The sequence below is a fragment of the Camarhynchus parvulus genome, chromosome 2, assembly GCF_901933205.1.
Source record: "Camarhynchus parvulus chromosome 2, STF_HiC, whole genome shotgun sequence".
In the NCBI taxonomy this organism is placed as follows: Eukaryota; Metazoa; Chordata; class Aves; order Passeriformes; family Thraupidae; genus Camarhynchus; species Camarhynchus parvulus.
In genome coordinates, this window is record NC_044572.1 from 73,065,214 (window position 1) to 73,090,464 (window position 25,251).

The 25,251-nt window shown below is 34.1% G+C and overlaps 1 protein-coding gene across 2 annotated transcripts in view; it reads left to right on the forward strand.

Annotated features, from left to right (window-relative positions):
• Positions 1-4,358: 4,358 nt before the first annotated feature.
• The window catches only part of CDH9 (cadherin 9), a 66,792-nt gene continuing 45,899 nt past the window's right edge, over positions 4,359-25,251 (forward strand). Inside the window, exons 1-2 of one of the 2 annotated variants that reach the window (XM_030970469.1) lie at positions 4,359-4,637; positions 24,685-24,979. In XM_030970469.1, coding sequence (XP_030826329.1) covers positions 4,407-4,637; positions 24,685-24,979 — 526 coding nt within the window. In that variant the 5' untranslated portion in view covers positions 4,359-4,406. The remainder of the gene's footprint in view (positions 4,638-24,684; positions 24,980-25,251) is intronic. The other variant, XM_030970475.1, reaches the window with a different exon arrangement.

A 25,251-nucleotide genomic window follows, 5' to 3' on the forward strand; every position in this document is an offset into this window, starting at 1 on the left:
GTTTTACAGATTGTTTGGATCATCCTGAACATTAGTTACATCTTTCTTATTTAGAGATAGGAGTGCAAAATGAAGCACTGCTGCTGCAGTTAACTCAGCTATTTTTAGCTATTTTAGCACCAGATCTTTTTCTTTGAGAACACAAATTTTGCTTCACTGTTAACAAATGAAACAGACTAATGTGGGGTACATTATCAAGTTGCTGAAGGTTAGCTTTTCTTCGTGTCACGCTTAAGAGTGACTGTGCTGCACTAATTAAAAACATTACCATGGCAATTGCTATAGAAACATTTAAATTGGCATCATCAGTAACAAATCCGTGCTATTGATCCAAGCAAGGCTTATTTCACACTACACCTGAAGAATCTAAATAGAATATTTTACATTCAAAAGGACTTCAAGAGATAAATTTTTTCCAGTTGTTACTGTGCTCAGGAGAATAATGTTTTTCATACAGAGATTATTCATTTACCTGGAGCTGTTGTGGGATTCTGATACCAAAGCCCCCATTGCAAGGAGAGACTGCAATAGTTCCCTGCTACCACCACATATCCCTCAAACCATACAAATGAAAAAATACTTATTACCTCCAAATACTTATTACCTCCACTCAGATCCACTGTTTTGCAAAATGAGAAAGAAAAGCAGGTTCCCAAAAATATTTGGCATTAACATGTTTAACACATTAATGCCCCATCTTAAGAGAAGTTTCTAAGATAACTAGAAAGAAAACCATTTTCTGTTGTTTGACAGAAACAAGTAGTTAACATTTTACTGATTAAATGGTGGGAGCAGAAATAAAGTGAGAAGAGATTGCATGTAGAATATTGAACGGCTGCTTGGAAAAAAATGAATTATTCTTTGGTCCTCTTAGAGGAAAAATCAAATTAGATGTTTATCAATGTTCAGTAGACACATTGACCCAGAATAATAAGTGTTTCTTTATACCTAAAATCTCCAGTTATCTCAAAAATCAAAAGCAGGAAAACATGGGCTGTAGCTTAATTTTTTGTTTTTGTTCTTGCTTCATTCTTCTTGACATTAAGGATGCTACCTTTTGACTATGCAGTAAAGTGCTACTAATTATCAAGGAAATCAGTAGAGGGCAGCGCTACACAGAAAACTACATGTTTAAAGCAATCTCAGTTTAACTTCTGCCCTGGCTGGGACAAAATATGGGAAACTAGATTCCTTTGAGAAAAAGACCTCTGTGAAAAATTGGCGTTAGCAAAGAAATAATTTTTTCTAGCAGGGCCAGAACATCTGTGCATGGTGCACGGAGTTCCTCTGAATTGGAAAAGTTGGTCTTACTTTTCCAGACCATATCAGAATCCTTTGTTTCAGTATTAAACTCCACCTTCTGAGTCTACAGAGCACAACTCTTGACTTGCTTGAACAGCTGACCATGAGACAAGGTACATAAGCCAATGACAACCTTGAAGTATTTCTCTGAGTACAAAGAAAAGAGTAGCATAAACCTCTCCTGCATTTAAATGAATAGGGCAAATAGTGTTTGGACAGAAAGGAAGGAGAGAAATTTCAGGAAATTAAAAATGTGCAATTTTGAAATAATAAAATTAAGCACTTGAAATTTTATTTACATTTAAATTATCACCAGACTGAACATACAATCATACATCTCTAGAAGGCCAAATGAAAACATATTGATGTCACCCACCCTTCTCTGTTACAAAAAAAGGGAAAATCAAAGTAGACTAAATCATCTGAGTGTTAGGTTTGTCTAGGTTTTGAATTTAGGACATTTTGAAGCAAAAATTTTAACTCTTTGGCATTTTTTAATAACTTTTTTTTCACAGCAGTCTTTCAAGACTTAGAGATTTTAGAAGAATACTTTTAGTAATTTTAATAGTTTTATAGACTCAACTATGTATTGAAATTTCACCAAATATGCACATTATTTTTAGGACTTTTTGCTTGGTTTATGGCTGGTTATGTCTTACTGCAGAAAAGACAGTAAGGTCCAAACAATTAGAGAAATAAATCAGTCATGACCTTAAATATATAAAACCATAATCTTTAGCAGAATAGTTACATTGCAACAGATAGTTCATATCAAGGCAAAAGTAATCAAATCCAAAATTTGATTAATATGAACTTTTGAATATAATCATTCAGAATGTACAGAAGAGGATTCTTCAGCTACAGTGCAAATGCAAGAGCAAATGAAAGAGCACTATTTGAGGACACATCAAGCAAGAATATCTCCAGAAGAGATAAGAGACTCAGGAAGAGTCACTGGACAAAGTTGATTGTCTGATTTCTGAATACAGTATTTCCAAAGGTTCCTGTTGCTGCCTACTTTCATTCTGCAGTACCGTAAGCAGGATCTAATTTACAAAGCATGAAGAGGCCCTTCGATCTGCCTCAGATGATGCAGTAGAAAGGATTTGAAGTACAAACAATGATGTCTTATGCTCTACAATAATAAATAGATTTATTCAGTGATAAAACTTACTTCAATCTAGTATTATACAAGGAATTCAACTCATCAAACTTAAACATGGATGGAAGATTGCCTGACTTCAGGGTTTTTTTTCTTTTGATCTGTATCCAGTAAATTTCAATCACAAGACAGGATCATCATGTACTAAACATGTTCCTCAGTTAATGTCAAAATTTACTGGTATTAAATTAACCACAGAAGAGTTGCACTTTGCCCCTCTGCCTGCAGCAGTAACATACTGAGCATTACAAGGGAGAAAACCAGAATTTAAATAAAACACATTCATGAATGTATGCTAAGATCTATGTACCTTCATGATTTTATGCAAATTAATTTACTTAGTGCTTTGATTCTTCAATTAAAATAAAAAGAAAAAGAAAACAACTTTTCTTGCATGATATACATGATATTCTGCATAAATATGACACCTATTAAGTAGCTTTCTTTTTATTTTCTAACATGATCTTAGAAAGTGATAAATATTCCAAGCCTTCACTTCTTGCTCAGCTAAAACTCTTTTTGAAGTTACTAAAATGCTTATACTTTGATCCTCCTTCAGAATTGCTGGTTAAGACACTGAGTCCATGCAGAATATCATCATTTTAAGACAATTTCACACAAGGGCACAATTCCAGTAATTTAATCATTAAGGCCTTTAGAGTACAATTCAATAAATGTTTTCCATTAAATAGTCTCTGTTCTCAACTGACTAATAATTTTCACAAAGAGCATTTTATTTCCAAAATGAACTTTTGTACAGAAAAGGATACCTTCCCATCTTCTATAAAAATCCCAAACAAATAAACAACAGAGTGAAAATAATCGTTGGTAATGTTGGGTTGCAGAAGAAAGGGGGATAGTTTAGTATGCTTTTTTTAAAATTTCAAAATATCTGAGTGTTGTGGCTTCACACTGCTATCACTGTTAATGGACCAGGACCCTCAAAGAAAATGTACTTTTGCTTTTGAATTGTTTTTCTATGATTTCTGTAATATACAATGACAGCTCAGCTAAAGATATCCTAAAGCAAAACTGGAATTAATGTGAAAAAGTTTATGGAAAACACTGGGACATCAGGCACTTCAGTTGCACTGCCAGATAAACAGTATGAGATTGATTTTGTTTGAATAAATATTGCTTACAAGCTTCACAGAAAATATCAGAATAATTTTCAGAAAAATACTAATTACAGTAAGGTTCTATATAATGAAAATTCCCATTCATTCAGACCGATTTAGGGAAAAATGAAATACATTCCAAATGGAGAATTCTTTTCCAAATACAGAGCTATATTAACCCCAGCGGGATTCCTATGAACCCACAGTTTTCTAACAAGTACTTTTTGTTCTTGTTTAAAGAATCTGGTGGGGGGCATCAACAATACTTAACAAATTTCATTTTATGACTTCCTTTCTGCAGAAATAGAAGATCCTCTGGACAATTGGGGGCTAGCAAAGGGGAAGAATGGGATGTATTAATCACAAATTAACAGAGAATTTAGATTTGCAGACAGTTCTGAACAGATACTAAGAGAAGATAGCATCAGGCTGAGCTGGAAGAGATTAGGTTGGAAGATTTCTTATTTGGGCTCTTGTGTCAGGATGCTGCTGGTAGCTAAATCTTTCAGAGAAAGTATTTTACTGAGCTTGTGTTTTAAATTAATGTCTATGTACTGTGTGAGTGAACTAGTATGAGATGAAAAAAGACATTAAAGAACTTGACTTAAAACTCTTAGAGTAATTTTCATGGTTATTTGTCATTCCCATGGGTTATTGTTGGGATCACTAGACTGTGTTCCTGTTTCCTTAGGGAAAAGAGTTATTGCAACTTACACAAACACTTTTCTCTGTCCCCTAGGTTTTTCTTACAAAAGGAATATAACATTTGAAAAATTTGTTCTGGTGAATTATTAGAGGAGTGGAGGCTAACAGCATCTCTGGAAATGATGAGGACTCGCTCCTTTCTGACAGTTTTGCTTTGGAGCTCTGTGTTTTATGTGGTTCATATGACGCCATCCCAAAAAAGGACTAACAAGCGCTCACACAGTGAAAGGATAACAGGATTGTCAGAGAATGATGGAAAAACACTGCACCGCACCAAGCGTGGTTGGATGTGGAATCAATTTTTCTTGCTGGAGGAATACACGGGTCCAGATACTCAATACGTGGGCAAGGTAAGCCTTGTGTTTTAAGGGTTCTTTAAAGGCGTTGCATCTAACACCCTTGGTACTTTCACTCCTTCTCCACAGCTGTTTTGCTTTTTTTGTACAGCAGTGGTCCCAATTTCTCGTTGAGTCAAAGCACACCACAGATCACCTGAGGTTCCATGATTGTTCAAAGGTGTGAGAGAAACAAAGAAGTTCAGTGAAAAACGAAAGGAAACTGTTCAGACTAAAATGTTCCAATTTCTAATTACATATGCCCATGCAAGTTTTATCACTTTCTCAGCTGTTAAGCATAAATATTAGATAAGAGAATATAAAAGTTATGATTTCATTCATCTACCTTGTGGCTTTTTACCAGAGTGCTGGGCTGTATACTTTCTCAAGTGAAATATACAATTCTGTTAACAATAAAATTACTGTCTCTCCATGATTCCAAGTAGGGGTGAAATGTTTGAAGGGAAAAAATCTGGGGTTTGTGATTTCTGAAATAAACTGAAAATTTTATTAATGAAGTGCTTTACATTCTTTGAGATCTATGTCAGACGTCATCAACAATGGCATCTCTGAGTTCCTGTTGTCTCCAGTCCTGACTTTTCTGATAACATGACATTCAAAAATTTCTAGATATTTAGCCCTCTGGTGTCTCACCATCCACAGATCTGACTTATGGTCTAGTATAACCAAGTCATCTTTATCAAGATCTAGAATATTAGAGATCTAGAATACACTCAGAATGACTTACAATTAAGGAAATGTTTATCTTAATAGCTTAAATTAATAAATGTCCAATTCTATTTCTGTCATTCATCCACAATGTTGTCACTAACTCTTATTATCAGGTAATTCTTATTTTCAGGTGCCTAGCTACTAAACTGATTTGGACATTCTCCAAAATATTTTTGAACATTAGCTAATATCTCTGGTTGTGGGAGACATGATCATCTGGAAAACATGAAAATCATCTCCCTATATTAAGAAACAAATGTCAAAGAAGTCATCCCTTGTAACTAAAAACTTGATTCTTACCTTGTTCATGCCAACACCTGTACAATTCTGTTTTCCATTAAATAAATTCTAACGTGAAGTAGCAGAAATGAGACGAAGGCAAATAGTCCAATTACTAGATCTGTTTATCAGCATGTAAAATAGGAAGTTTTGTTGTAGGCAAAATGGTCTCCAATAAAGGATGAATTAATTGCATAGAGATACTTCTAAAAAACAACAGTGTGTTTACAAGTATAATTTATTATTGAGTAGACTTGTGAAGAAAACTTACAAAAAGGTGCACAATAATTCAAACTCCATATCTTTAAAACTACCTAGACTGACAGAAATAGACTGATTTTTTTTAGTAGAAGTCTATCATAGAGGAGAAGTGAATGTCAAACATTAGAGCTGCTTCCAATTTCAGTCCCCTGAATATAGATGAATGACTTCAAACTACTTTAACATTCAAATAATTAAGCTTACATCAAGACCATCACCACCATCTTTGTTTCACAAAATGAATGCTTACATGTTATATTGCAACAGATGCAAACTTACCAGAGTAAGGTAAGATTGCATCTTACTTGTTCTAAACTAATAAAAAATTATTGGACCTTATTACCACAGATTTAAGTCCAGGAAGAAAAATCAGAAGGCTGTAGAGCAGATGGATCTGAGATGTTTCACTTCTTTTAACTCAAATTACATGTTGATATTTTTTACACTTCACAACAAAATACTACAGAAAGACCCTTGAGAGAGGTCAGCGTCATTGATTCTCTAAACAGGTGAAAATTACCCCAAATATTATCCTGTATTCCAAAGAGGAATTGCATTGAACTGATGAACTCCATGTGTTTTCATTGATTTTTGTAAGTTTATACCAGGATGAAATGATTCCAGCTCTGTCTTCAGTGGTATAAAAGCACAGTAAATCCATTTTGAGTTAGTTCAAATTATTGTGGGTATATGTGACGTACAGCACCAAAAGGGAGCTGCTACAACAAGAAGGTTTTTTTTAAAAAGAAATACAAAGCACCCCAACAACTTCATTGGACAACATTATTCTGAGAAAGGCTTAAATCTCAGGTTTAGTATTCTCCTCTTCAAAGTGATGGTAATTAGCAAACTAGTGTGTGTGAAGTAAGAGCACTTTTATTCCAACCCATGGGGACTAGTTCATAGCAAGCACTCTTATCTATCCCCTCTTTAATATGCATATGCACAGGCGGATGGGTTTCTGGGGTAGAATAACAAATCTAGTACTAAAATTTAAATAAACTGAATTAAGAAACTTTATCATAAAATAAACTTCTAGAGGATCATAGCCATAATATTAAAAAATTAGTAATTTTTATAGTTGGATTGCTTGCAGCCACCCTTCAGGGATGGGGGATATATGCAGAGCAAATGCCTTGTAAATGTGATGGGAGTCAAGGTAAATCCAGACAACTTACAGTATGTCCACCTCACATCCTTCTTTCCTTCTGCAAACTCAGAGGATTCATGACTCAAACACAGGTGAATGCATAAAATAGGTTGTTTCTAAAATGCATGGGAAGATAAACGTTTTTCTAGAGAGTTTACAAATGAAATATTTAGTCAGACATATGTAAGGTAAGCAGTACCAGAGTCCTGTTAAAAAAAATTAGACAAGGACAAAAAATAAATTCTAAAATAAAAAATGGCTATGTTCTTTCCAAATGCCTTCTGCCTAGTGAGATGTATATCTCCATCAGATTATTAATGGGAGGAATTTTCAGAGGATGTAGTGAGAGAAACTGTAAAACCTGATTCTGCCTACTGAGAACTCACAGAAAAAGTGGATTACAATATAGCAGTAATAGTTAAATTTATGAAATTAATTTCTTTTTAAAGGAAGAAAAACAACCTGAAAGGTTTGTTTTGTTATAAAAAAAGGTGTTGAGAAAATAAACATCTGACTGTATGTCATATCCAGGAATCTCCTTTTCTTTTGCAAGGGAGGGCCATAGATCCAGCCTCTTAGCTGCTACTAACTTGAAGCCCCTTGCAGAGCCTGAGAAATGAAAGTTAAAACATTGGCCTTCTATGAGAAAAGTTTATCAAATCTACTCACTCCCTAACAAACTATCCTAAGAGATGATTATCTTAAAAAATGGACAAGCAGTTCAGGAAGTATTAAAATGCTGATGAGGAAAAAACTTGCACAGAAGTCTCTAACCAAATATCCCTCAAGGAAAAATTTGTTTTCTTTTCCAAAGATAATATTGATTTTACGTGTCTCCATTTCTAAATGACATAACTGATACCCACTGAATGGACACCACTTGTGCAAAATGCCAAATACCTTTAACTCCACTCCTTATGAAATATCCCTAGACAAGAATAAATAGACCTGATAAAAATCATGAGCCATTTTGGAAAATATGGTTTTATGTTTTGCAATAGTATATTGAAATGATTTCAAGAGATGAGATTTTCCCTCCTTTAAGTCCCCAATCACTTTTTTTACATGGAAGCTCTCCTCTCCCTGTATCAAACAGGCACCTTGCTAATAAAAGGTTGCTAATTTGATGGACAGATAATGGGTGAAGTATCATGCAATATATGTCAGAAGCAATCATAAACATTACAACCCAACACCTGCCATATCACAGAATTTTAAAAAGAAGAAGCAAACAAGAAGAAAAACATTTTTTTTCACACCACCTGCAGCTTTTCTTTCTCATAATAAAGGAGGAAATACAAAACAAAAAAAATAAATATCACTGCTCAAAATTAGCTGCTCATGAATAATCTCTTGTTTAACAGCTTCCATAAAGACAAATTAGCTAGGTTCTGCATGTCATAAACAGCATTTAAATTGGATGAAAACTGAAGAAATATCTCTCTTCTATCACCAGTTAACCAAGTAATTTGTTTCATAACATTTCTTTGTGGGTCTTAGCAAGGTGTAAAAAGTGAAAAGAAAAATAGTAAAAGGGTAGTTTTCTGGTGGGGTGTTTTTTTGGGTTTTTGTTTTTTTTTTGAGGGGGGAGGTGTTTAATTTGGTTGTGTTTTTGGAAGGGCAGGGTACAACACATATTTAAATGCAGCCATTTCTTTCTTGTAATCTACATTTATAAATATTCAGACATCTGCAAGTCAGGTTGTATGCTATGGCAGTCTTTCTTAAAAGAGAGGCAAAACCAAAAGAAGTCAATTAAACTTCATAAATAATTATCAACTGAATAACTATTTAACTTAAAAACACTAAAAGAGGTATCACTGAATTGCCAACCTCACGAGACTTGGTTATTTTTTAAAAAATTCACTCAAATGCCACTTTGTACTGAACAGTTTTGAGGTTTTTTTCCTTATTATTTAATGGAATTGGATAGTATTTTCTTGTAAATATAGACTGCAAATATATTAATGGCTGAAAATATTATTTCATATTACTTTGCTCTCTGCCTTTGGTACACCTACCAGTCCAGAGTAAGCTCGCTCTTAATATGAAAAGCAGGAGAGAAGTTGGAAACCTGAGAGCAGTAAAGCACTTACTTCATTAGGCTATCCTCATTCATTCATGTTGCTGAGGCCTTGGCCATACTCAACCTCTGCTCTGAGCAGCTGGGAGGAAGAAGCTTATGGCCCACAGAGGCGACCCAAAAAAGCTGGCTCTTGGCAGCACTGCAGTGCCCAAACCAGCCATAACCTTAGCTGCTCCATCCTGAAGCATAATGTTGTCTTCCACAGTAGTTTTTACCAATTGCCTAATACTATTTTCTTTGTGTACTGAATCTTTATCTTTATCTTGCATTTGTAGTGAGAGAGAGGACTTTTTTGCTTGTCACCTAAATCAATTTATTCATTTTTTCCATAAGGATTTCTTTATAGCATTTGCTACTTTCCCTCTACAGAGGCAGTTTAAGAGTGACCTATAAAGATGAGAGAATATAAAGATGCACAATCCTTTCAGTGTTTCAAGTGTGCTCTCTACTTTGTTATAGCTACAGTCCATTTGTCCCCCCTGTAGAACTATTGCAATCAAGACATCAATAAATGCAGCTAGAAACAGAATGGTTTTTGATATCTTTTAACTTAGCACAATGGTAAATTAAAAAAAAAAAAAAAAACAACAACAACAACAAAAAAAAAAAAAAAAACACCAAAAAAAAAACCAAACAAACCCACAGAATCATAAAAAAATCATATGCTTCTACCATGTAAAGATATAATTCAATTGGAGGAAGATTTCATCATATTCTTAATATATTCCATCTAGTATGCACTGTATCCCAAAGCCACCTTATAAATCACAACTTTTGAAGAAGGTATAATAAAATATTTTCATTAGAATCTTTGTTCCTAAAGTAAAACCAATATTTTAAGATTGAAAAAAAAATATGAAAAATCAGTAGGGTCTCCTCTTGTCTTTCCTTTCTCAGACCTCAAGTATTTCCGTGTATTTGAGTAAACACAAGGAAATAATGATGTATCAAAATAGAAAAGGGAAAAAAAATAAAGACAGTAAATACCAAAGAAATAAGAAAAACAGTCTAACCAATATTTAAAAAATACAAAAGATAAAACTTCTTTGCTTTGGAAATTAATGCATTATTTCCACTCACATTGCATTCTTCTGTTAGCACATTTTTCAATAAATATTTGATCTAGTTTCAAGTAGCCATATCCTAGGCAGATGAACCACCAAAATGAAGATAAAATTGAAACAGACAAACAGAAGGGGAAAAAAAATTTAAAAGTGCCACAAGATGTCCCTGTTTTAGACACATTCATAAATTAATTGCGAACACCAATATGGAGCCATAGTTTTACTTGTTTAATTTTTTTTTTTTCTGGAGGCTTTCAACATAAACCTTATTGAAAAATTGCCGGAAGTAAAATTTATTTTTGTCAAAAAACAATAAAAAATAAAGTCTTCAATAAATTTTGATATTTTAAAAAGAAGGCTGGAGGGCCAAGGAAGAAAGTGATGAAAAACAAATGTTACATCTTCCAAACACAATGGAACTCTGTTTTTCTAGAAAGGGCAGCAGGAATTTGTGACAACACATTTTTCATTGAAGTTTGAAAAACAGTGACAGAGATCACTAATAGTGATTAGAGATCTAATCACATCGTGCATAACCCAAGTATAAACTGTTTAAATAAGAAATGTCTTGAATGTTACATTGCAAGAATGAGCAAGCTAGAATTTTGCTGTCAAATTTGAACATCATATTTCACATAAAATAAAGAATTATTTTTGAAAACAGCTGCAATGATCAGAGGCTTCAAAGACATGAATAACAAGAATGAGTTGGCATTGTTTGGTACAGATAGAGCAGCTGTCATGAGATCTGACAGCTTCTGTTTCTTCAGCTACATAAAAGGCTGTTAAAAAAAAGTCTCAAGTTCTTGTCATGTTCAGGGTGAGAAGTTGGGTTCATATTGTCATAAAGTTGATTTACACTTATCATCAGGAAAAAGTTTTTGATGGTAAATATAGTCATTACAGTTCAGTACTAGGTAAAGAGCTCTCAGAGAGACTGCACTGTATTGATACTGGAGGTTTTCATGACAAACCAAAAAAAACACATGCCAGAAAGATGACAATGATACTACCCGGAGGCTGGAGTCTGTGTTTCACTTTAGGGCCCTGGCTGTTCTGTTCTCAAGGATTCTCTGTGTGTTTTTCAAGTTCAACTGCTAAATCAGCTAAACTTATTTTGAGGGGAAAAAGCTAAATAAAACAAACAGAAAAATCCTGAACCAAAATAAACACAGGAATATAAGAAACTAAAAAATCCTCATTTGCTTTCATTGCAAATTTCCCCTTTCTCCTTTCCCTTTTTTTTTCCATTTTCTTGTTCCTTCTTCTCCTCTTTGGGGACAGAACATCCAGACTGCAATGATTTTCAATTTAAAAAGAATAAAACAGGAAGCTACCTAATATGTACCTTTATGGATACTTAATGGAAAAAGAGGAGTTGTCAATGTAATTTTTGAAAACTAAGCAACACTAACTGAAAAGTTCACTCATAGCATAAATGCAGGCATCTAAAAAATTAATAAACTACTTTTAAAGCTAAAGTCAATTCATGACAATTCAACACAGGCAAAACCAACAATATTTCTCCAATTATTTTCCCTTTTCCCTCTCTCCCTCCATGCCTCCCTCAGGTGTGGAAAAAGTTATGTTCACCCGAAACCCAGCCTAGGAGCAATGGCGCGGAGTCTACTTTATAGTTCACCTCAATGCTTGCTCTTGGCTTAGTCACAGCTACCCTTCCCTGGGGATGTCCTGAGTGTGCTCAGAGCACCAAGGGGGTGGGACCAGACAACAGGAATGAGAGGGCCTCCCCTGTGGAGTTCACTGGCATTGAGCATGTTGACAAACTAATAAAAAAAAACAAGGCTTGAAGTAAAACCACCTGTTTTAAAGATGTGGTGGGCATGAAGAATGGAGTTGTCTTCTGTCTGCAGTGGTAATTTCCAGCTGCCAGTTAAAGCATAATTTTCATTTTAATAAAAATGGTTTTTCTGAGCTTAAAAGTCTCTTGTTCTTGTCAAGCTCAATATGTGAAAAGGCTTAAGAAGGTCTGGCTTCTGGCTTGAAGATCTGTCTGGTTCAGGAACTGGGTACAATAGGTAATTGTTATCCGTAGAATAGGTCTATCTTATTAAAGCTTCCTTGGCCAGTATTTCTTAACCTTGCAGCATTTAGCCTGGGAAGAGAAGATTAGACCAGTGGCAATCTGCAGACCTATCATTATTTATTATCTGGCAATCATTTATTGTGCATGAAAAGGTGGGAGGCTGAGGAAAACGTCTTTTGTGAGATATTTTTCATTAGGTTGCTTATTTATTCCCTTGATCACATTATGGGAATGATTCTGGAGAGGGAAAGTGCTTTGACTACATTGTGGTTTACTGGTACCTGCCAGCCCAGTGATAGAGTGCAAAAGCTATCAGAGCAAAACAGTGTGTGACTACCTAAAAAGGTCGATTTGGCAGCATCAGAGGATGGTATTGTGCAATGTCTTGTCTGTCAGGGAGAGGGTTATGAATAGTCATCTTGACAACAAATAGCAAAGCTGTCAACAAGCAACTGCCAAGAACAGCAAGTGTTTTCTTCCTATATGTGCCCAATACATCAAATACTGTGTATTGCAGCAATCATCACAAATTTCAGTCTTCCAGAAACTGGAAAAAAACCCCATAATGTTAGTTTAGTCCATGTAATTGGTCAATTTAACGCTATGTTGGGTATCAATCAAAAGAGGAACCTATGTACTCTTATCAGTTTTGGAAATACATAACCATGGTCTGATCATTGCTGTATGTATTGCTGTAACAGCACAAACACACTGGGCAAAGTTCTGCTCACTCTTACGTCAACCTAGGGTCAAGAAACACCGCTGAAATCCCTCTTTTCTGTTTTTTACATAACAGAATGTAGTCAAATTAATAAGAAAGTATTACAACCTCCATGAACATTTCAGAAGTCACGAATTCCTCTCTATCTTTCTTCACATTTCAGACACAAGTATGCCCATTTCAGATGGAAGCCACTGTAGCAGTTTTTTCAAATTTTGAAAGCAAGGAAATGACAGCCAGGGTGATAATATTAATTGAACAATTTAACTGAAAAGAAAGTTTTGTTACGTATTCTCCATTTCCATAGGAGGAACTTAAGGAGAATGGCACCAATTATCCCTTACTTTAGTTGTAAAGTTCTTGCCAGAATCTCAAAGAGGTTTTTAGAATGGTTGATTCAGGTACAAGAAGGAATTTTCATTCTATATCCTGCCATAAAAATAATTGGTAATGCTGGAAATAATTATTAATAAAATTTGACTAAATTTTTGTTTTATATAAACTTTATTTTTTCCATCTGTAAATTGTAATTGCCAAAAATTCTCTAATGAAGCTTTTCCTCAGAACACGTCTGTGTATGAGTTGTTCCCACATAATATTACAAAAAAAAGCTCTGGAATAGAATGACAATAGCCACGAAGTATTGGGCTGAATAGCATATCAGGGTACACTATGAAAAGGAGAACAATACAGAACCAAATATTTACTATCTACCTACTTCAGAAACAGTGCCTGAATTTGTGATATAATCAATTGCTTTAACTTTTCCTAAAGCATAACAATGACCAAGACAGATACTAACTGGGATATTATTATACTTCTACTCAAGCACTCATAAAATTAATCTGACTTAAAATTTGTATTTCCTGTCACCACCTGTAGCCATTTTTGACCTTTGAACTTCTAGCTGTTACTACATATTTCTGATTAAGAGCTGAATTAAACTAAATTTCCAAGTATTGAGAATAAATTTGGTTGTTATAAAAAGTTCTGGTTTACAACTTCTATGAAGTTAAAGTGGAATTAAACACTAATATATCACACTGATAAAATTTTGTAAGTACTGATGTAACCTTTAAAAATGGTGCTCTTCTGATAGCTGAGTCTTACAGGGATTGTGGAAGTAAACATATTTTTCTTTTTAATAAGCATTTCTGATGAATGAACCCTGTCAAATACCAGGAGGTAACAGAGCATTAAATGTTTATATACAACAGGTAGCTGACTGATAAGAGCAAATTAAGAAATAAAAAATAAAATAATAAAAGTATTTGCTTTCCCTTTCTCTCTACCATTGCATTATTTGCATTTAAAATGTTGAGATTAACGTCCCTGTAAAACAATAATTTTTTAAAAAAGAGGAAAAAAAAGTCTTTATGTCCTGTGCAAAACATGTGACTAAAAGAAATAAACATTTGTCTTTAATTTTAAACCTATATAAATTAGATATAAACAATTGGTGTGGACAATAAAATGAATTTAAAGAGGAATTCGGCATGGAAACAAATGTTTCTGTATCCAGCATCACTGAAGCAAATGGGAGGAAGGTTGTTGCAAGAAAGCAAAATAAATCATTAAAGTTTGTTGAGGTTTTTTTTAACTCTAAATTTCACAGAACATGCAAATACATTAATCTCCGTAAAGGCTAGTAATTGTGAAATGGAAGAGGTCACGGTTTGATTGCCACACACTCTATATGAACAATTTAGAATCACATACAGAAAGGCATGAAGTGAAGGGAAAAATATGAATCTGTAGAAGAAGAAATTCTTCAGTGCCTCAAAAATATGGAGGGAAACAGGAATCACCCATTCTGTTTTCATCTTATTATAGATACTGCAATTAATTTTCTTTGCAGTTCTGGTGGCTAAGTCTAGTCTAACTCCATGTTGTGTAAAAGAAAAAGAAGAAACAACCCCCCTCTCTCCCATAATTTAATGTCCTTTTATTGTCCTAAAAATTATGAAAATATATGTGTATGTGTATATCCATGTAAATCACTAGTGTATCTTCAGGAGAAAAAAAGGATTTACATTGATCTCTTTGATGTGAATAAAAGAGAAAAAGATAAGTCAAATGTTAAAATCATGATTCTAGGATTAATAATTTCTACATCCATAAGTATAATTCAATGAAATTTATCAAAGTATTTTACTTTAAATGAACATTACCTATGGTGAGACGGGCACTGACAAAACATCTCTTCTGAGGAAGAGAAAACTGCAACAAAATTGCTGAAACAGTGATTTGAGGTCACAGAACAAGTCAATGACAACAGTTTGATGCAGAATGGAATAGGGACAAATTCACAGAATGGCAAGGCTTATCTATTTGGGGAAGTCAAGACAGAAAGGAGAGCATTCATCAAGAGTGAAAACAATTTGAAAAAAAGCACTTCTGATCCCTTATTTTATTAATAACAAAATCTCAATTTCTATCTTAAAACCTATTTTCAAATGATTAACAAGATCATGGTCATCATTTGACTCCAGTTGAAGATGCAGGATAATTAGCAAAACAATCAGTTTTATTATGTGTGCTGTGTCCTTCTCCAAAGGACAGAGAATTTCTTAGACAAAAAATGGATTTCAGAAAAGAAAGGAGACAGTCATTGTTGAATTCTCCAGTTCTCCCCCACCAAATTTTTTCATAAAGTTATTAAAAAATTAGCATCAATGCATTCCGAATGCTATCTGCCTTAACCACATGCACATGCTTTGACTTTCCTTGCTGTTGAACTAATAATATAACTATTCCCTTATACACCTCCTGCTTTTTTTTTCTTTTTCGTCAATATTTGCATTAAAAAACTTTTCTTTTTTAAAACCTTCCTAAATATCTCCTGCACTGCCTAATTTCTCCTCCTTAATCTCACTTAATCTGACCAGTTTGCAGATTCAGCTATTAAATTAAACATGAAACAACACTGTTGGTGTGCAGGGCTTTAGGCTTGGTTTGGGTCTTACACTTTGATTTCTCTAGGCGCTACTTCTCTTTCATGGAGTTTTCATCTGAACCCCCAAGGAGCCTTGTCCTGGCACCCCTCTAAGCCACAATTTTCATGTTTGATCAGACAGGTACAATCAGCCTGTGGTTTATGCAGAACCCGAAGTCCATCTCAGGCACCCTCCAAATGCAGTTACATCCACCAGTTTCTGTTGTGCCATGGAAGACATTAAGGAGTGTTGATAACTATTGCAGCCACTGCCTTGTCTTTGCCCTCATTACAGTTATGACTTTTCAAATTTTGAAACAAGATTTAAAAGAAATATATGAGCAAGTAATGCAAATTTCAATAAATAAAAATGAGTGACAAATAAGAAAAAGAAAAAAAATAGACTAAACATTTTTTTCTTAACTACTGGTTTTCATGACACTCTTCTTGAAAAAAATAGCTTCCTCTGGAAAGCTGCCTTATCATAACACAGATTCAAGGCTTGTTTCTTATTATGTCCTGTCCTGATTAAAACCTTTTTCTTTGATATACCTACTTTTGACACCGTCCCAGATTTTTCCAGGGGTTGGGCATATGCCTGTCTTGGAGCAGACAGGGGCAGGGGAATTGCACTCACACTGATGAAGGTATGACATGGATAACTCTACAGGATACTTTCACTGACTACTCTTGAGTTGATATGACAATTTACATTTTCAAGACAGTCATCAGAACAGAGAAACAGCATAATTTAAAACAGTTATAATTATAAACAGTTAATTAAAATTAACTTTAGTTAATTAAAATTAACTTTAGTTAATTTATAATTATAAACAGTTAATTAAAATTAACTTCAATCTGTGTTTTTCTTTTTCTCTTTTTAATCAACATTGTCAATAAATAAGCAGTAACAAAGGACCTTGGTGATAATTTCAACAATGACCTTGTCTTCTTTCCAGTACTGTTCATCTGAAAATTTGTTTTTAGATAAACATTTAAGATATTTAATGTACCACCATATAACAATGAAATTCTGAAATTAGTATTGAGGAACGAATTCATTTCTTCTTGTGAAGTGTGCACAGTGTCCACAAAATATTTTTTTACCAGTTTGCAAAGCAGGATGTTAGGAAAAATATATCATTTTAGAATTAATCTTTGTGGTAGAGATCATTCTGAATCAATAAGCATGAAACCCAGCATAATAACTTTTCAGATTTGAAATGCATTTGTGTAAAAACAAGTACGTTTTAAGGAGAGTAAATAATATATTTTGAGTATTTCTGGAAAATGCATATCCAGCAGCTTAAAAAAAATTTCAGTCAGCAGGCCTATAGTCTGGTTTTGTTTGCTTGGTGCTGAAATCCTGGAAGTCTGTTTACATATTTAAGGCCAAAAAAGACTGAACCTATTAGCTTACATCTCAATATCCTACTATTCCATTATACTGTATGACTTCCTAAAAACCATGCAGTCTTGAAGAGTGCACAACTGTCTATAAGTATATATATATATATATGCACATGAAATTATGATCGGAAGTGACAAAATGCTCAAATATTCCTGTTACTGATATATTCTTGAGGTTGCTGTGGATGACCTCACTCCTGGAAACACTTAAGCACTCAGTATATTGAGGCAATACAGTCCTTGTTCAAAGTTAGGGCAATGAATAACCAGACAAGTTAAAGGGCATCAGATGCCTGGAAGAAAATAGAAGAGAACAAATCACGAAACTAAATACAGGGCTATTATAATCTAAAAGTTCTAAATTCTCGGGTCAGGGAGGCAGGGACTCTAACAAAATCAAAAAATACAGTGGTCAGAATGACTACTGTCTTAAACCAGCACCTCCTGTTGCCTCTGAGATAAAGTACTTGGCTAAAAACCCATTGGTCTCCCCTATTAGAGTATTTCTTATAAGCTTATTAGTATAGAGCTGAGCTCAGAGCAATTAGTACTGCAGAGGGTAGGGGATAATCCATCCATATGACAAACTCATGTTTCTTCTAGGCCAGAGCTTTTATTCCTGCCAATCTCTGTGCACATCTTTTGGAACCAAAGAATATTTTGAGTGCCTCTAAAACAGCAAGGAAATTCATGCACACAGACAGATTTCACTCAGGAGTTTCTGGTGAAGGAAAAATCCATGAGAAAGGTATCCTCCACTATTGTGAAACCTTTAAAATAATGATGGATTTAACACCTTTTCTAGGGATTCGTTAAAGTGGCAGTGCTTGGTGTCATCATGTCATAATTTCTGACCTGTGGACACAATTGATGACTGGAGTCACTTCCTGTTAATCTGTATCTTATGTTATGTCTGTGTCTGGCAAGCCATAAATAATAGCAAAAAAAGTTGGCTCTTTTCATCAGTCTGAAAACCTATAACTCAGGTGTTGATTTGGAAAGTAGAGAGAAAAAATTATGCCCTCTGAAATCCAGTTCTTTGTGCAGAAGTAAGGATGCAACCATTTTTGTGGATTTGACTACAACTTATAAAGGGCACAGGAGATACAGAAGGTAAGAAGGGTACAGAGGTGCATGAGGATACAGCTCTGATTTTCAGGATTACTTCCTATGTATGCAGAATACATATATGAAATTTCCCCATCTTGTGTTTGTGTCATTCTAACCAAAAGACTACTAAGAATTCTACTGAACTCTTCCTGAATGGAAACAAGATTTACCCTTAAGTATTTAGTAAAAATCAGAACCTGCAGCTGATGTCAGCGGTGTTTTTTGCAATATCATTCTCTAGAGAATTGCTAACAATAGACAGCTGAACACAAGAACCAGATGCTGGAAAGCAGAAGATAAGGAAAGTAAATGTCATTTGCCTTGTTTAATATACAGTCACTTAGGTTACCATCACACACAGAGTCTGGCTGTTTAATTAAGAAGTTTGTGCTGATGTCACACATTCAAGTCAGGTAAATACATTGCCATTTAGCACATACATAAAACTTTTGATTAAACACACATAAATAGGAAATTAAAGCAATGCATGTACTGCTACTTCAAGCCACACTGAAGAACTACTGCAGCTATTAAGATGTCTTTAGAGTTTTTAATTACTTAAAATGCTAATGAAAGAGAATATTGGCTGAGCTGCTGTTGATGCTGTATCCTAACTGCTGTGGATCTCACTTAAGTCTGAAATTATACAATAGGGGCACTAGTTAAGATCATGCCTGTCACTAGCACTTAATACATTGTGTGTGAGATTTTAGGTTTGTCTGAGATGATACCAGCCCTTATTTCAAACACACCACTTTCATTTTTTGATTAGAATTAAATTATTTTGTTTCAGGTAATACTTATCCTCTTTCACAAATACTGTCTTCTTTGCCACCTCTGTATACACAACCTTCTTTAATTGGAGCAAGCTAAGAACAATAATTACAGTCAAATTCCTGGGCTCAAATCAATTTGTGTTTTAATACATACTGGTACAACTTGGAAAACTCAATTTCTTTCTGTTTCACAGTTTCAGAATAAATAGCATCCTATAATCACCATATATGAATAGAAATTTGATGTAAATAGACACATGGCTTTGTAGAAGAAACATACACACATTTTCCTTGACTTAGCATGTTTCTTCCCTCAGGCCAGGAGCTTTAGCTAAAAACTGTGATTAAAAGATATTTGAAGAATCCTACAAATAGAGAAACTTTCTTAATTTTTCTCTAGTTTTAGAAAGGGTCGCTTTGGACACACCTGAATAGCTTATGCTTCCATGTCCCTTCCCATTTCTTGCTATTATACTTAGTGTTTTAAAATTTAAACAGATCTAAGGATATTTCAAAGAATCATACTAAATCTGACAGTTAATAACATAATTCAGGTTGATAGCTCATTCCATGTACAGTCTATTATTCTTTCTCTACACATTTCCCAGATCTAGAAGGTCTGGGCACATACAACCAAACCCCAACACTTTATAGCTATAGAGCTATCGATATAACGCTTATGGTTTATGAAACATCTGAAACTTCGTCCCGCCTTTACAAAATTTATGACTTTAAAACTCAGCACATTTTCAGCCTCCCATGTGCATCTGTGCCAACTTTGCTGTGCCATGCATTCTTGATTCATCAATATACCCTTAAAGAGGGTGTTCACTTGTGTTCTGGTAGTAGCTTCACAAGGACAATGTGGAAATTAGCCTGGTCTTTGTCTCCCTAAAATATGCAGATATGCCAATTTAATGCCAGCAAAGGGTTTGTTTGCCCACAACAACCCCCCAGTGTATTTTCTTCACTTTAAAAGTAAGGAAAGAAAATTGTTCACTCCTACTAGAAAGTATTTTCAGGCAAATAGACCACAGGACATCAGGATTCCTCTGCAGGAGACAACTGTATGGGTGGAGACAGTGGAGATAAGAGATCTGTAGTAATAGACCTTTTTCTAAGCCAATATTCAGAGGCACACTGTAAACCTCCTAATTTGTAACCTTTGCAGAGTGCCTACCACAACATAAACATGGGTCTGTCCTCTCCCAATGTGTCTTTGTCTCTAATTTCCCCTCTCCTCTCTCCACAAAGGAGATTATACCTCTTTTCTGAATTTAGGCAACCAAATAAGTGTTTTCACTGTATTTATTCATAACCATCAGTAGTAATAAGTAGCTCTTATTGCGGTTTTTTTTCTCCTTTTCTTCTGCTACAATAGTTGTACAGAAGAAAACTGCAAATAAAATGAAATCTAAATGAAGTCTGGTGATTTCTTTCTTCTCAATGCAGTAAATGCATTCATATCACTGTATAATTTGTTAACTGTGTCCATTGATTCTCTCCTCTTCCATTGATTATATGTCTGCCTAACTTGAAAAGAGTTACTGTCTATTACAAACAGTTAAGAGGAGATCAACTGCAGTTTACTGGAAATTTAGTAAATTAAAACAGAATTAATAAGAAACATGGACCTTTAAGTAACTGTTTTCTAAGGTAACATTCCCTTTTTTTTTTCTTACTCTGTATTTTGTTTGACATTCCATACCAATTCCTGAACTTAACAATTTGAGATACATTTTCCCTTCAAAGAATACTGATATCTTGTCTACTGTGCATAACAGCACTTTTGAAAGAAGTCATAGATTACTCTCACACATACTAAGAATGCCTAGTCAAATAAAATACTGCCTTAAAACCAAGAAGTTATGTGTCATAAACACCTTTTTTGATAAATATTGAATACTAAATAAGGATGAAATGTGAACTAGTGGAGCAAGGTACTTGATTTAGGGAAAATAGAATTATGCTACAGAACTCTGAGATAATCTCTGCTTGCTTACTCATTTTTTCATTGAAAAATAGAATAACAGTGATCCACATAAAATTATGTCAAGATTTCAATTATCTCATCACATAAAAACTTAGTTCACAAAACTGGATAGATAGCCTAATTTGAGAGGCACACTTTATCTAGGTAAAAAAAAAAAAGAAAAAAAAAGGATCGTGAGACTATTTATAAGTGTGCCTATATTTATAAGATATACATTGTTAAAAAAATATGATTGTCATTCCCCTAATCATTACCAATATCTTTGTCTCTGATGATCCACAGGAAAATTTTTGTTGAGAATTTTTCAGCCAGTCACATAAAAGACTACAAAGAGAGAAATGTGTGCAAAGGAATATTAAGAAATCCAGATTCTCAGCAGTGTATCTGGATTATGTTTTCCTTCCAACATGTTTCAAATGAATTAATGGGGATGGCATTTTTTATCAGCGGTCAATATGTACTATATAAACATATGAGAACCTAATGTATTATCTGCATTTGTTTGTGATTTCTGAGCAGGGTTTGTTTGGATTTTTCTTTGTAGATTTGATTTGGGGGGAGGGGGGGTGTTGGTCATGGGGTTTTTTGCATTTATCAAAGTGTTTCATGTTTCTGACTCGCAGAATGATTAATTTGTGATATGAGAAAGGAAATGTTTGAAAATTTTGTGCTCCACCCATGTGAAGTTTTTGCTTTCTAAGCTACCCCAATTCAATTAGAGAAAGGTCATGTAGAATAAATAACAGGAATGATGTTTTGCTTTCTGTGAATGGTGGTCATTCCCAGACCTGCTGAATCTGTAAAAGGTAGAAGGAAATGACAGCAGTCAAGGATTACTTCAGATCATATGTATTAATATTATTTTTCCAGTTTGAACATCTGAGCCTCTTTCACACACCTAAACAGCTTATGAATGAAAAAATTCCACTAATTATTTTGTATGTAAATTTATTTACTGTAACTGAAAACAGGAATTAGAAAATTCTTATGTTCTCATTCCTTGGTTTTAGTCAATAAAAAGGCATGATTATTATAACACATCACATTTTTGTATGTGATTTACTGCAGGCCATTTTCTGTAGATTTTAAGTAGAATAATTAACATTTGAAAAGCTGGAATTGTATTTTATATTACGAATTCAAAATATTTAAGCAGTTCATAGAAGATTACTATTCATCAAGAAACAGAATAGATTAGTCAAAATTACATTGCAATGTCTCTTTACAAATATATATATCAGTATGCTAATTTTGCATAAACCTTCAAAATGTTATTTGAAGTTACTCTGTCTCAGAAGTTGAAATCATATTTTGTATTTATATAATTCTAAATAGTAAGAAGATGGCTTGATTGCTCTGTTTTACACAGCTAGTATTTTATTTTTATAGGATGCTAGATAATGTTTTACTTTATTTATTCTTATATATGAAAATGGTCTCTTTTCTTTCTCACAAGTTATGATGTTGCAAAATTGCTTCACAGATAAATGGAGATTCTTCTAATGTGAAGAGCAAAACAAAACATACATAGAAATTAGAAATTGTCACATTTAGGACAAGCAATAGCTTGGAAACATACTTTTAGTACTTCCTAATAGTAAATTGTCAACAGGTAGTAGAACTCTTCACTGCTAGGAAATCACATTCTAGTCAAAAATTTATCATGCTTGAAAATTCTGTTTATCATTTGGTAGAAACTTGAGACAAGTAGGAAGCTTAAAATACCTATCAAAGTTTGAGTTATCGGACCTCTTTGTAGATAGTTTGAACAGCTGGATAAAATAAATGAACCTAATCTCGGAGGGTGTGTATATTGTTAGGAAATTGGGTAAAGTAATGGCAATGGACAGAGATGTTTTTTTTATTGGAACCACTTGCTAGCATAGAGGAGACCACTGCTCCCACCATTGGCTTATTATTGTCCCTTTCAAAAGGTTGTAGACCCTGGTTGATGACCAGCAGAGTTGTTCATACGAGCAGTCAAAATGAGGTTGTCAAGCTTGTAATATTTATGTTTAGAGTCTGCTATTCATCTGCACCTTTTCATGTACAGAATCTCTTTTTGGCAGATGACCATGCAATCCTTAATAATTTTCACAGGTAATTATTACAGATAGACACTGAACACAGTAGGCACTAAAACTTACTATGAGATGACCTACCTTGGATGGTTATCTCACCCAGTCTTATCTCTGGAAGACCAAAACAGTAATCAGATAATATTTGGTGACTAGTGTTATGATACATTGTTAAAAGAAAAGGAAAAATTAAAGTGAATAATTTGGACAAAATCTATTGCAATAATTCTTCATACAGGTAGAATAATAAAAATGTTCAATGGCTCAGCTATGAAACATGGAGGTAAGCACTGATAGGAATACAGAAACAAGGCAAGATGTGGCAAAAATAAACTTGTCCTAGTGACTCTCTAGAGTAACACCATTATTGACACTGAACTAGATTTTCTCAGGTTGTTGATATACTACATTTTTCTATTCAGAGAAGTAGAAAACATGCCAAGATAAAATTCTCTCTGTCCATGCTTGAGAAGCACTCAAGTCACCAATTTGTGGCCAGATGTGATTGTAAGGATTTATATAAGGAAAATTTACTGCAGAAGCTCATAAAAATGAACTACAGGGCCATGTAGATGAAATAAGAGGAATAGACTCCTGAGGAAGAGCATTATGTGAAAATTTCTAGTACCTGGGTCAGCTTCAATGGCTTGTTTTGATTTTGGTTTTACACACTTTTTCATAATGGTGTTGTATGGCAAATCAATCAGTGTCTGTAAGTTCACAGGGACAGAATTTTGAACTCTTACAGAGGTTGAGTAGGAAAAGGATTGTTAAAGCCCTCTCTATGCTTTGAACATTTACCTCCTAGTGTTCTTGAAAATTATTTCTTCTGTGTGGAGAGAACTAGAAAGAAGGAAGTAATCAACAGAGGTAAGATGGTCCTTAAAAAATAAAAGAAGAAAATAATACAACCAGAAACATAAGTTACTTAAATCAGAATATTTATAGGTGATTTGGGGAAGCTCAGAATCTCTGATACTTAAAACTCTTTTTTTTTCTATTTTGTGTCAAGATAACCAATTACCTTACCAACAACCAGTAAATACAAGGCAAGAGTTATTTTACAAATAGAAATTTGGGAGTTTTACAGTCCCTGTCATTTTCTAAAAGGAGAATTCTGGTAGATTTTGGTCAGACTGGTAAAAGAAATAGAATTTTTTGTTATAAATTTGTTATTTAAAATAGTATTTCAACATCCTCTACATCCTCCTCTGTCCTTATGGGTTTGTTTGCAGCTATTTTTTGTGTATGACTGAGCATAAAATTTTCAATTTTTCCAACAGACTGGCAGAAGATAACCACTACTGACCCCAATTATAGTCAAGATTGTACAGACTTATTCATATGTGCTGAATTATTTGATCTGTAATAACAATATATATATATATTTATAAAATTCTTCTTTTCTACCTCTCTGAAGCTACACACTGACCAAGATAAAGGAGATGGAAATTTAAAATACATATTAACGGGAGATGGGGCTGGCAGTCTGTTCATTATAGATGAAAATACAGGAGATATTCATGCTGCAAAGAAATTGGACAGAGAAGAAAAGTCCCTGTACGTGCTACGTGCCAAGGCTATAGACAGAAAAACTGGAAGACAAGTGGAACCAGAGTCTGAATTTATCATTAAAATCCACGATATCAATGACAATGAACCAAAATTCACCAAGGACATGTACACTGCCAGTATTCCGGAGATGTCTGGAGTTGGTAGGTAAAAACTCCTTACTTAAAATACAAAAATATTTGATTTGATTGGGAACTTATAAGTAATTTATTATTTGAGGCACTTTCCATTAGCTGCTCTGAATATCCATGGAACAATTTCTGTTGCCAGCAATGTACCATCAATAATTGGTTTCTACTTTTATTAATTTGTTTCATCTTTATCCACTTTTTAATCTTTTTTCCATGCTATAAGCTGTTCTTTAGTCTTTCGAGCCCACCAGGACCATCAAGAAATGCAGCATGTATGGCTGTCT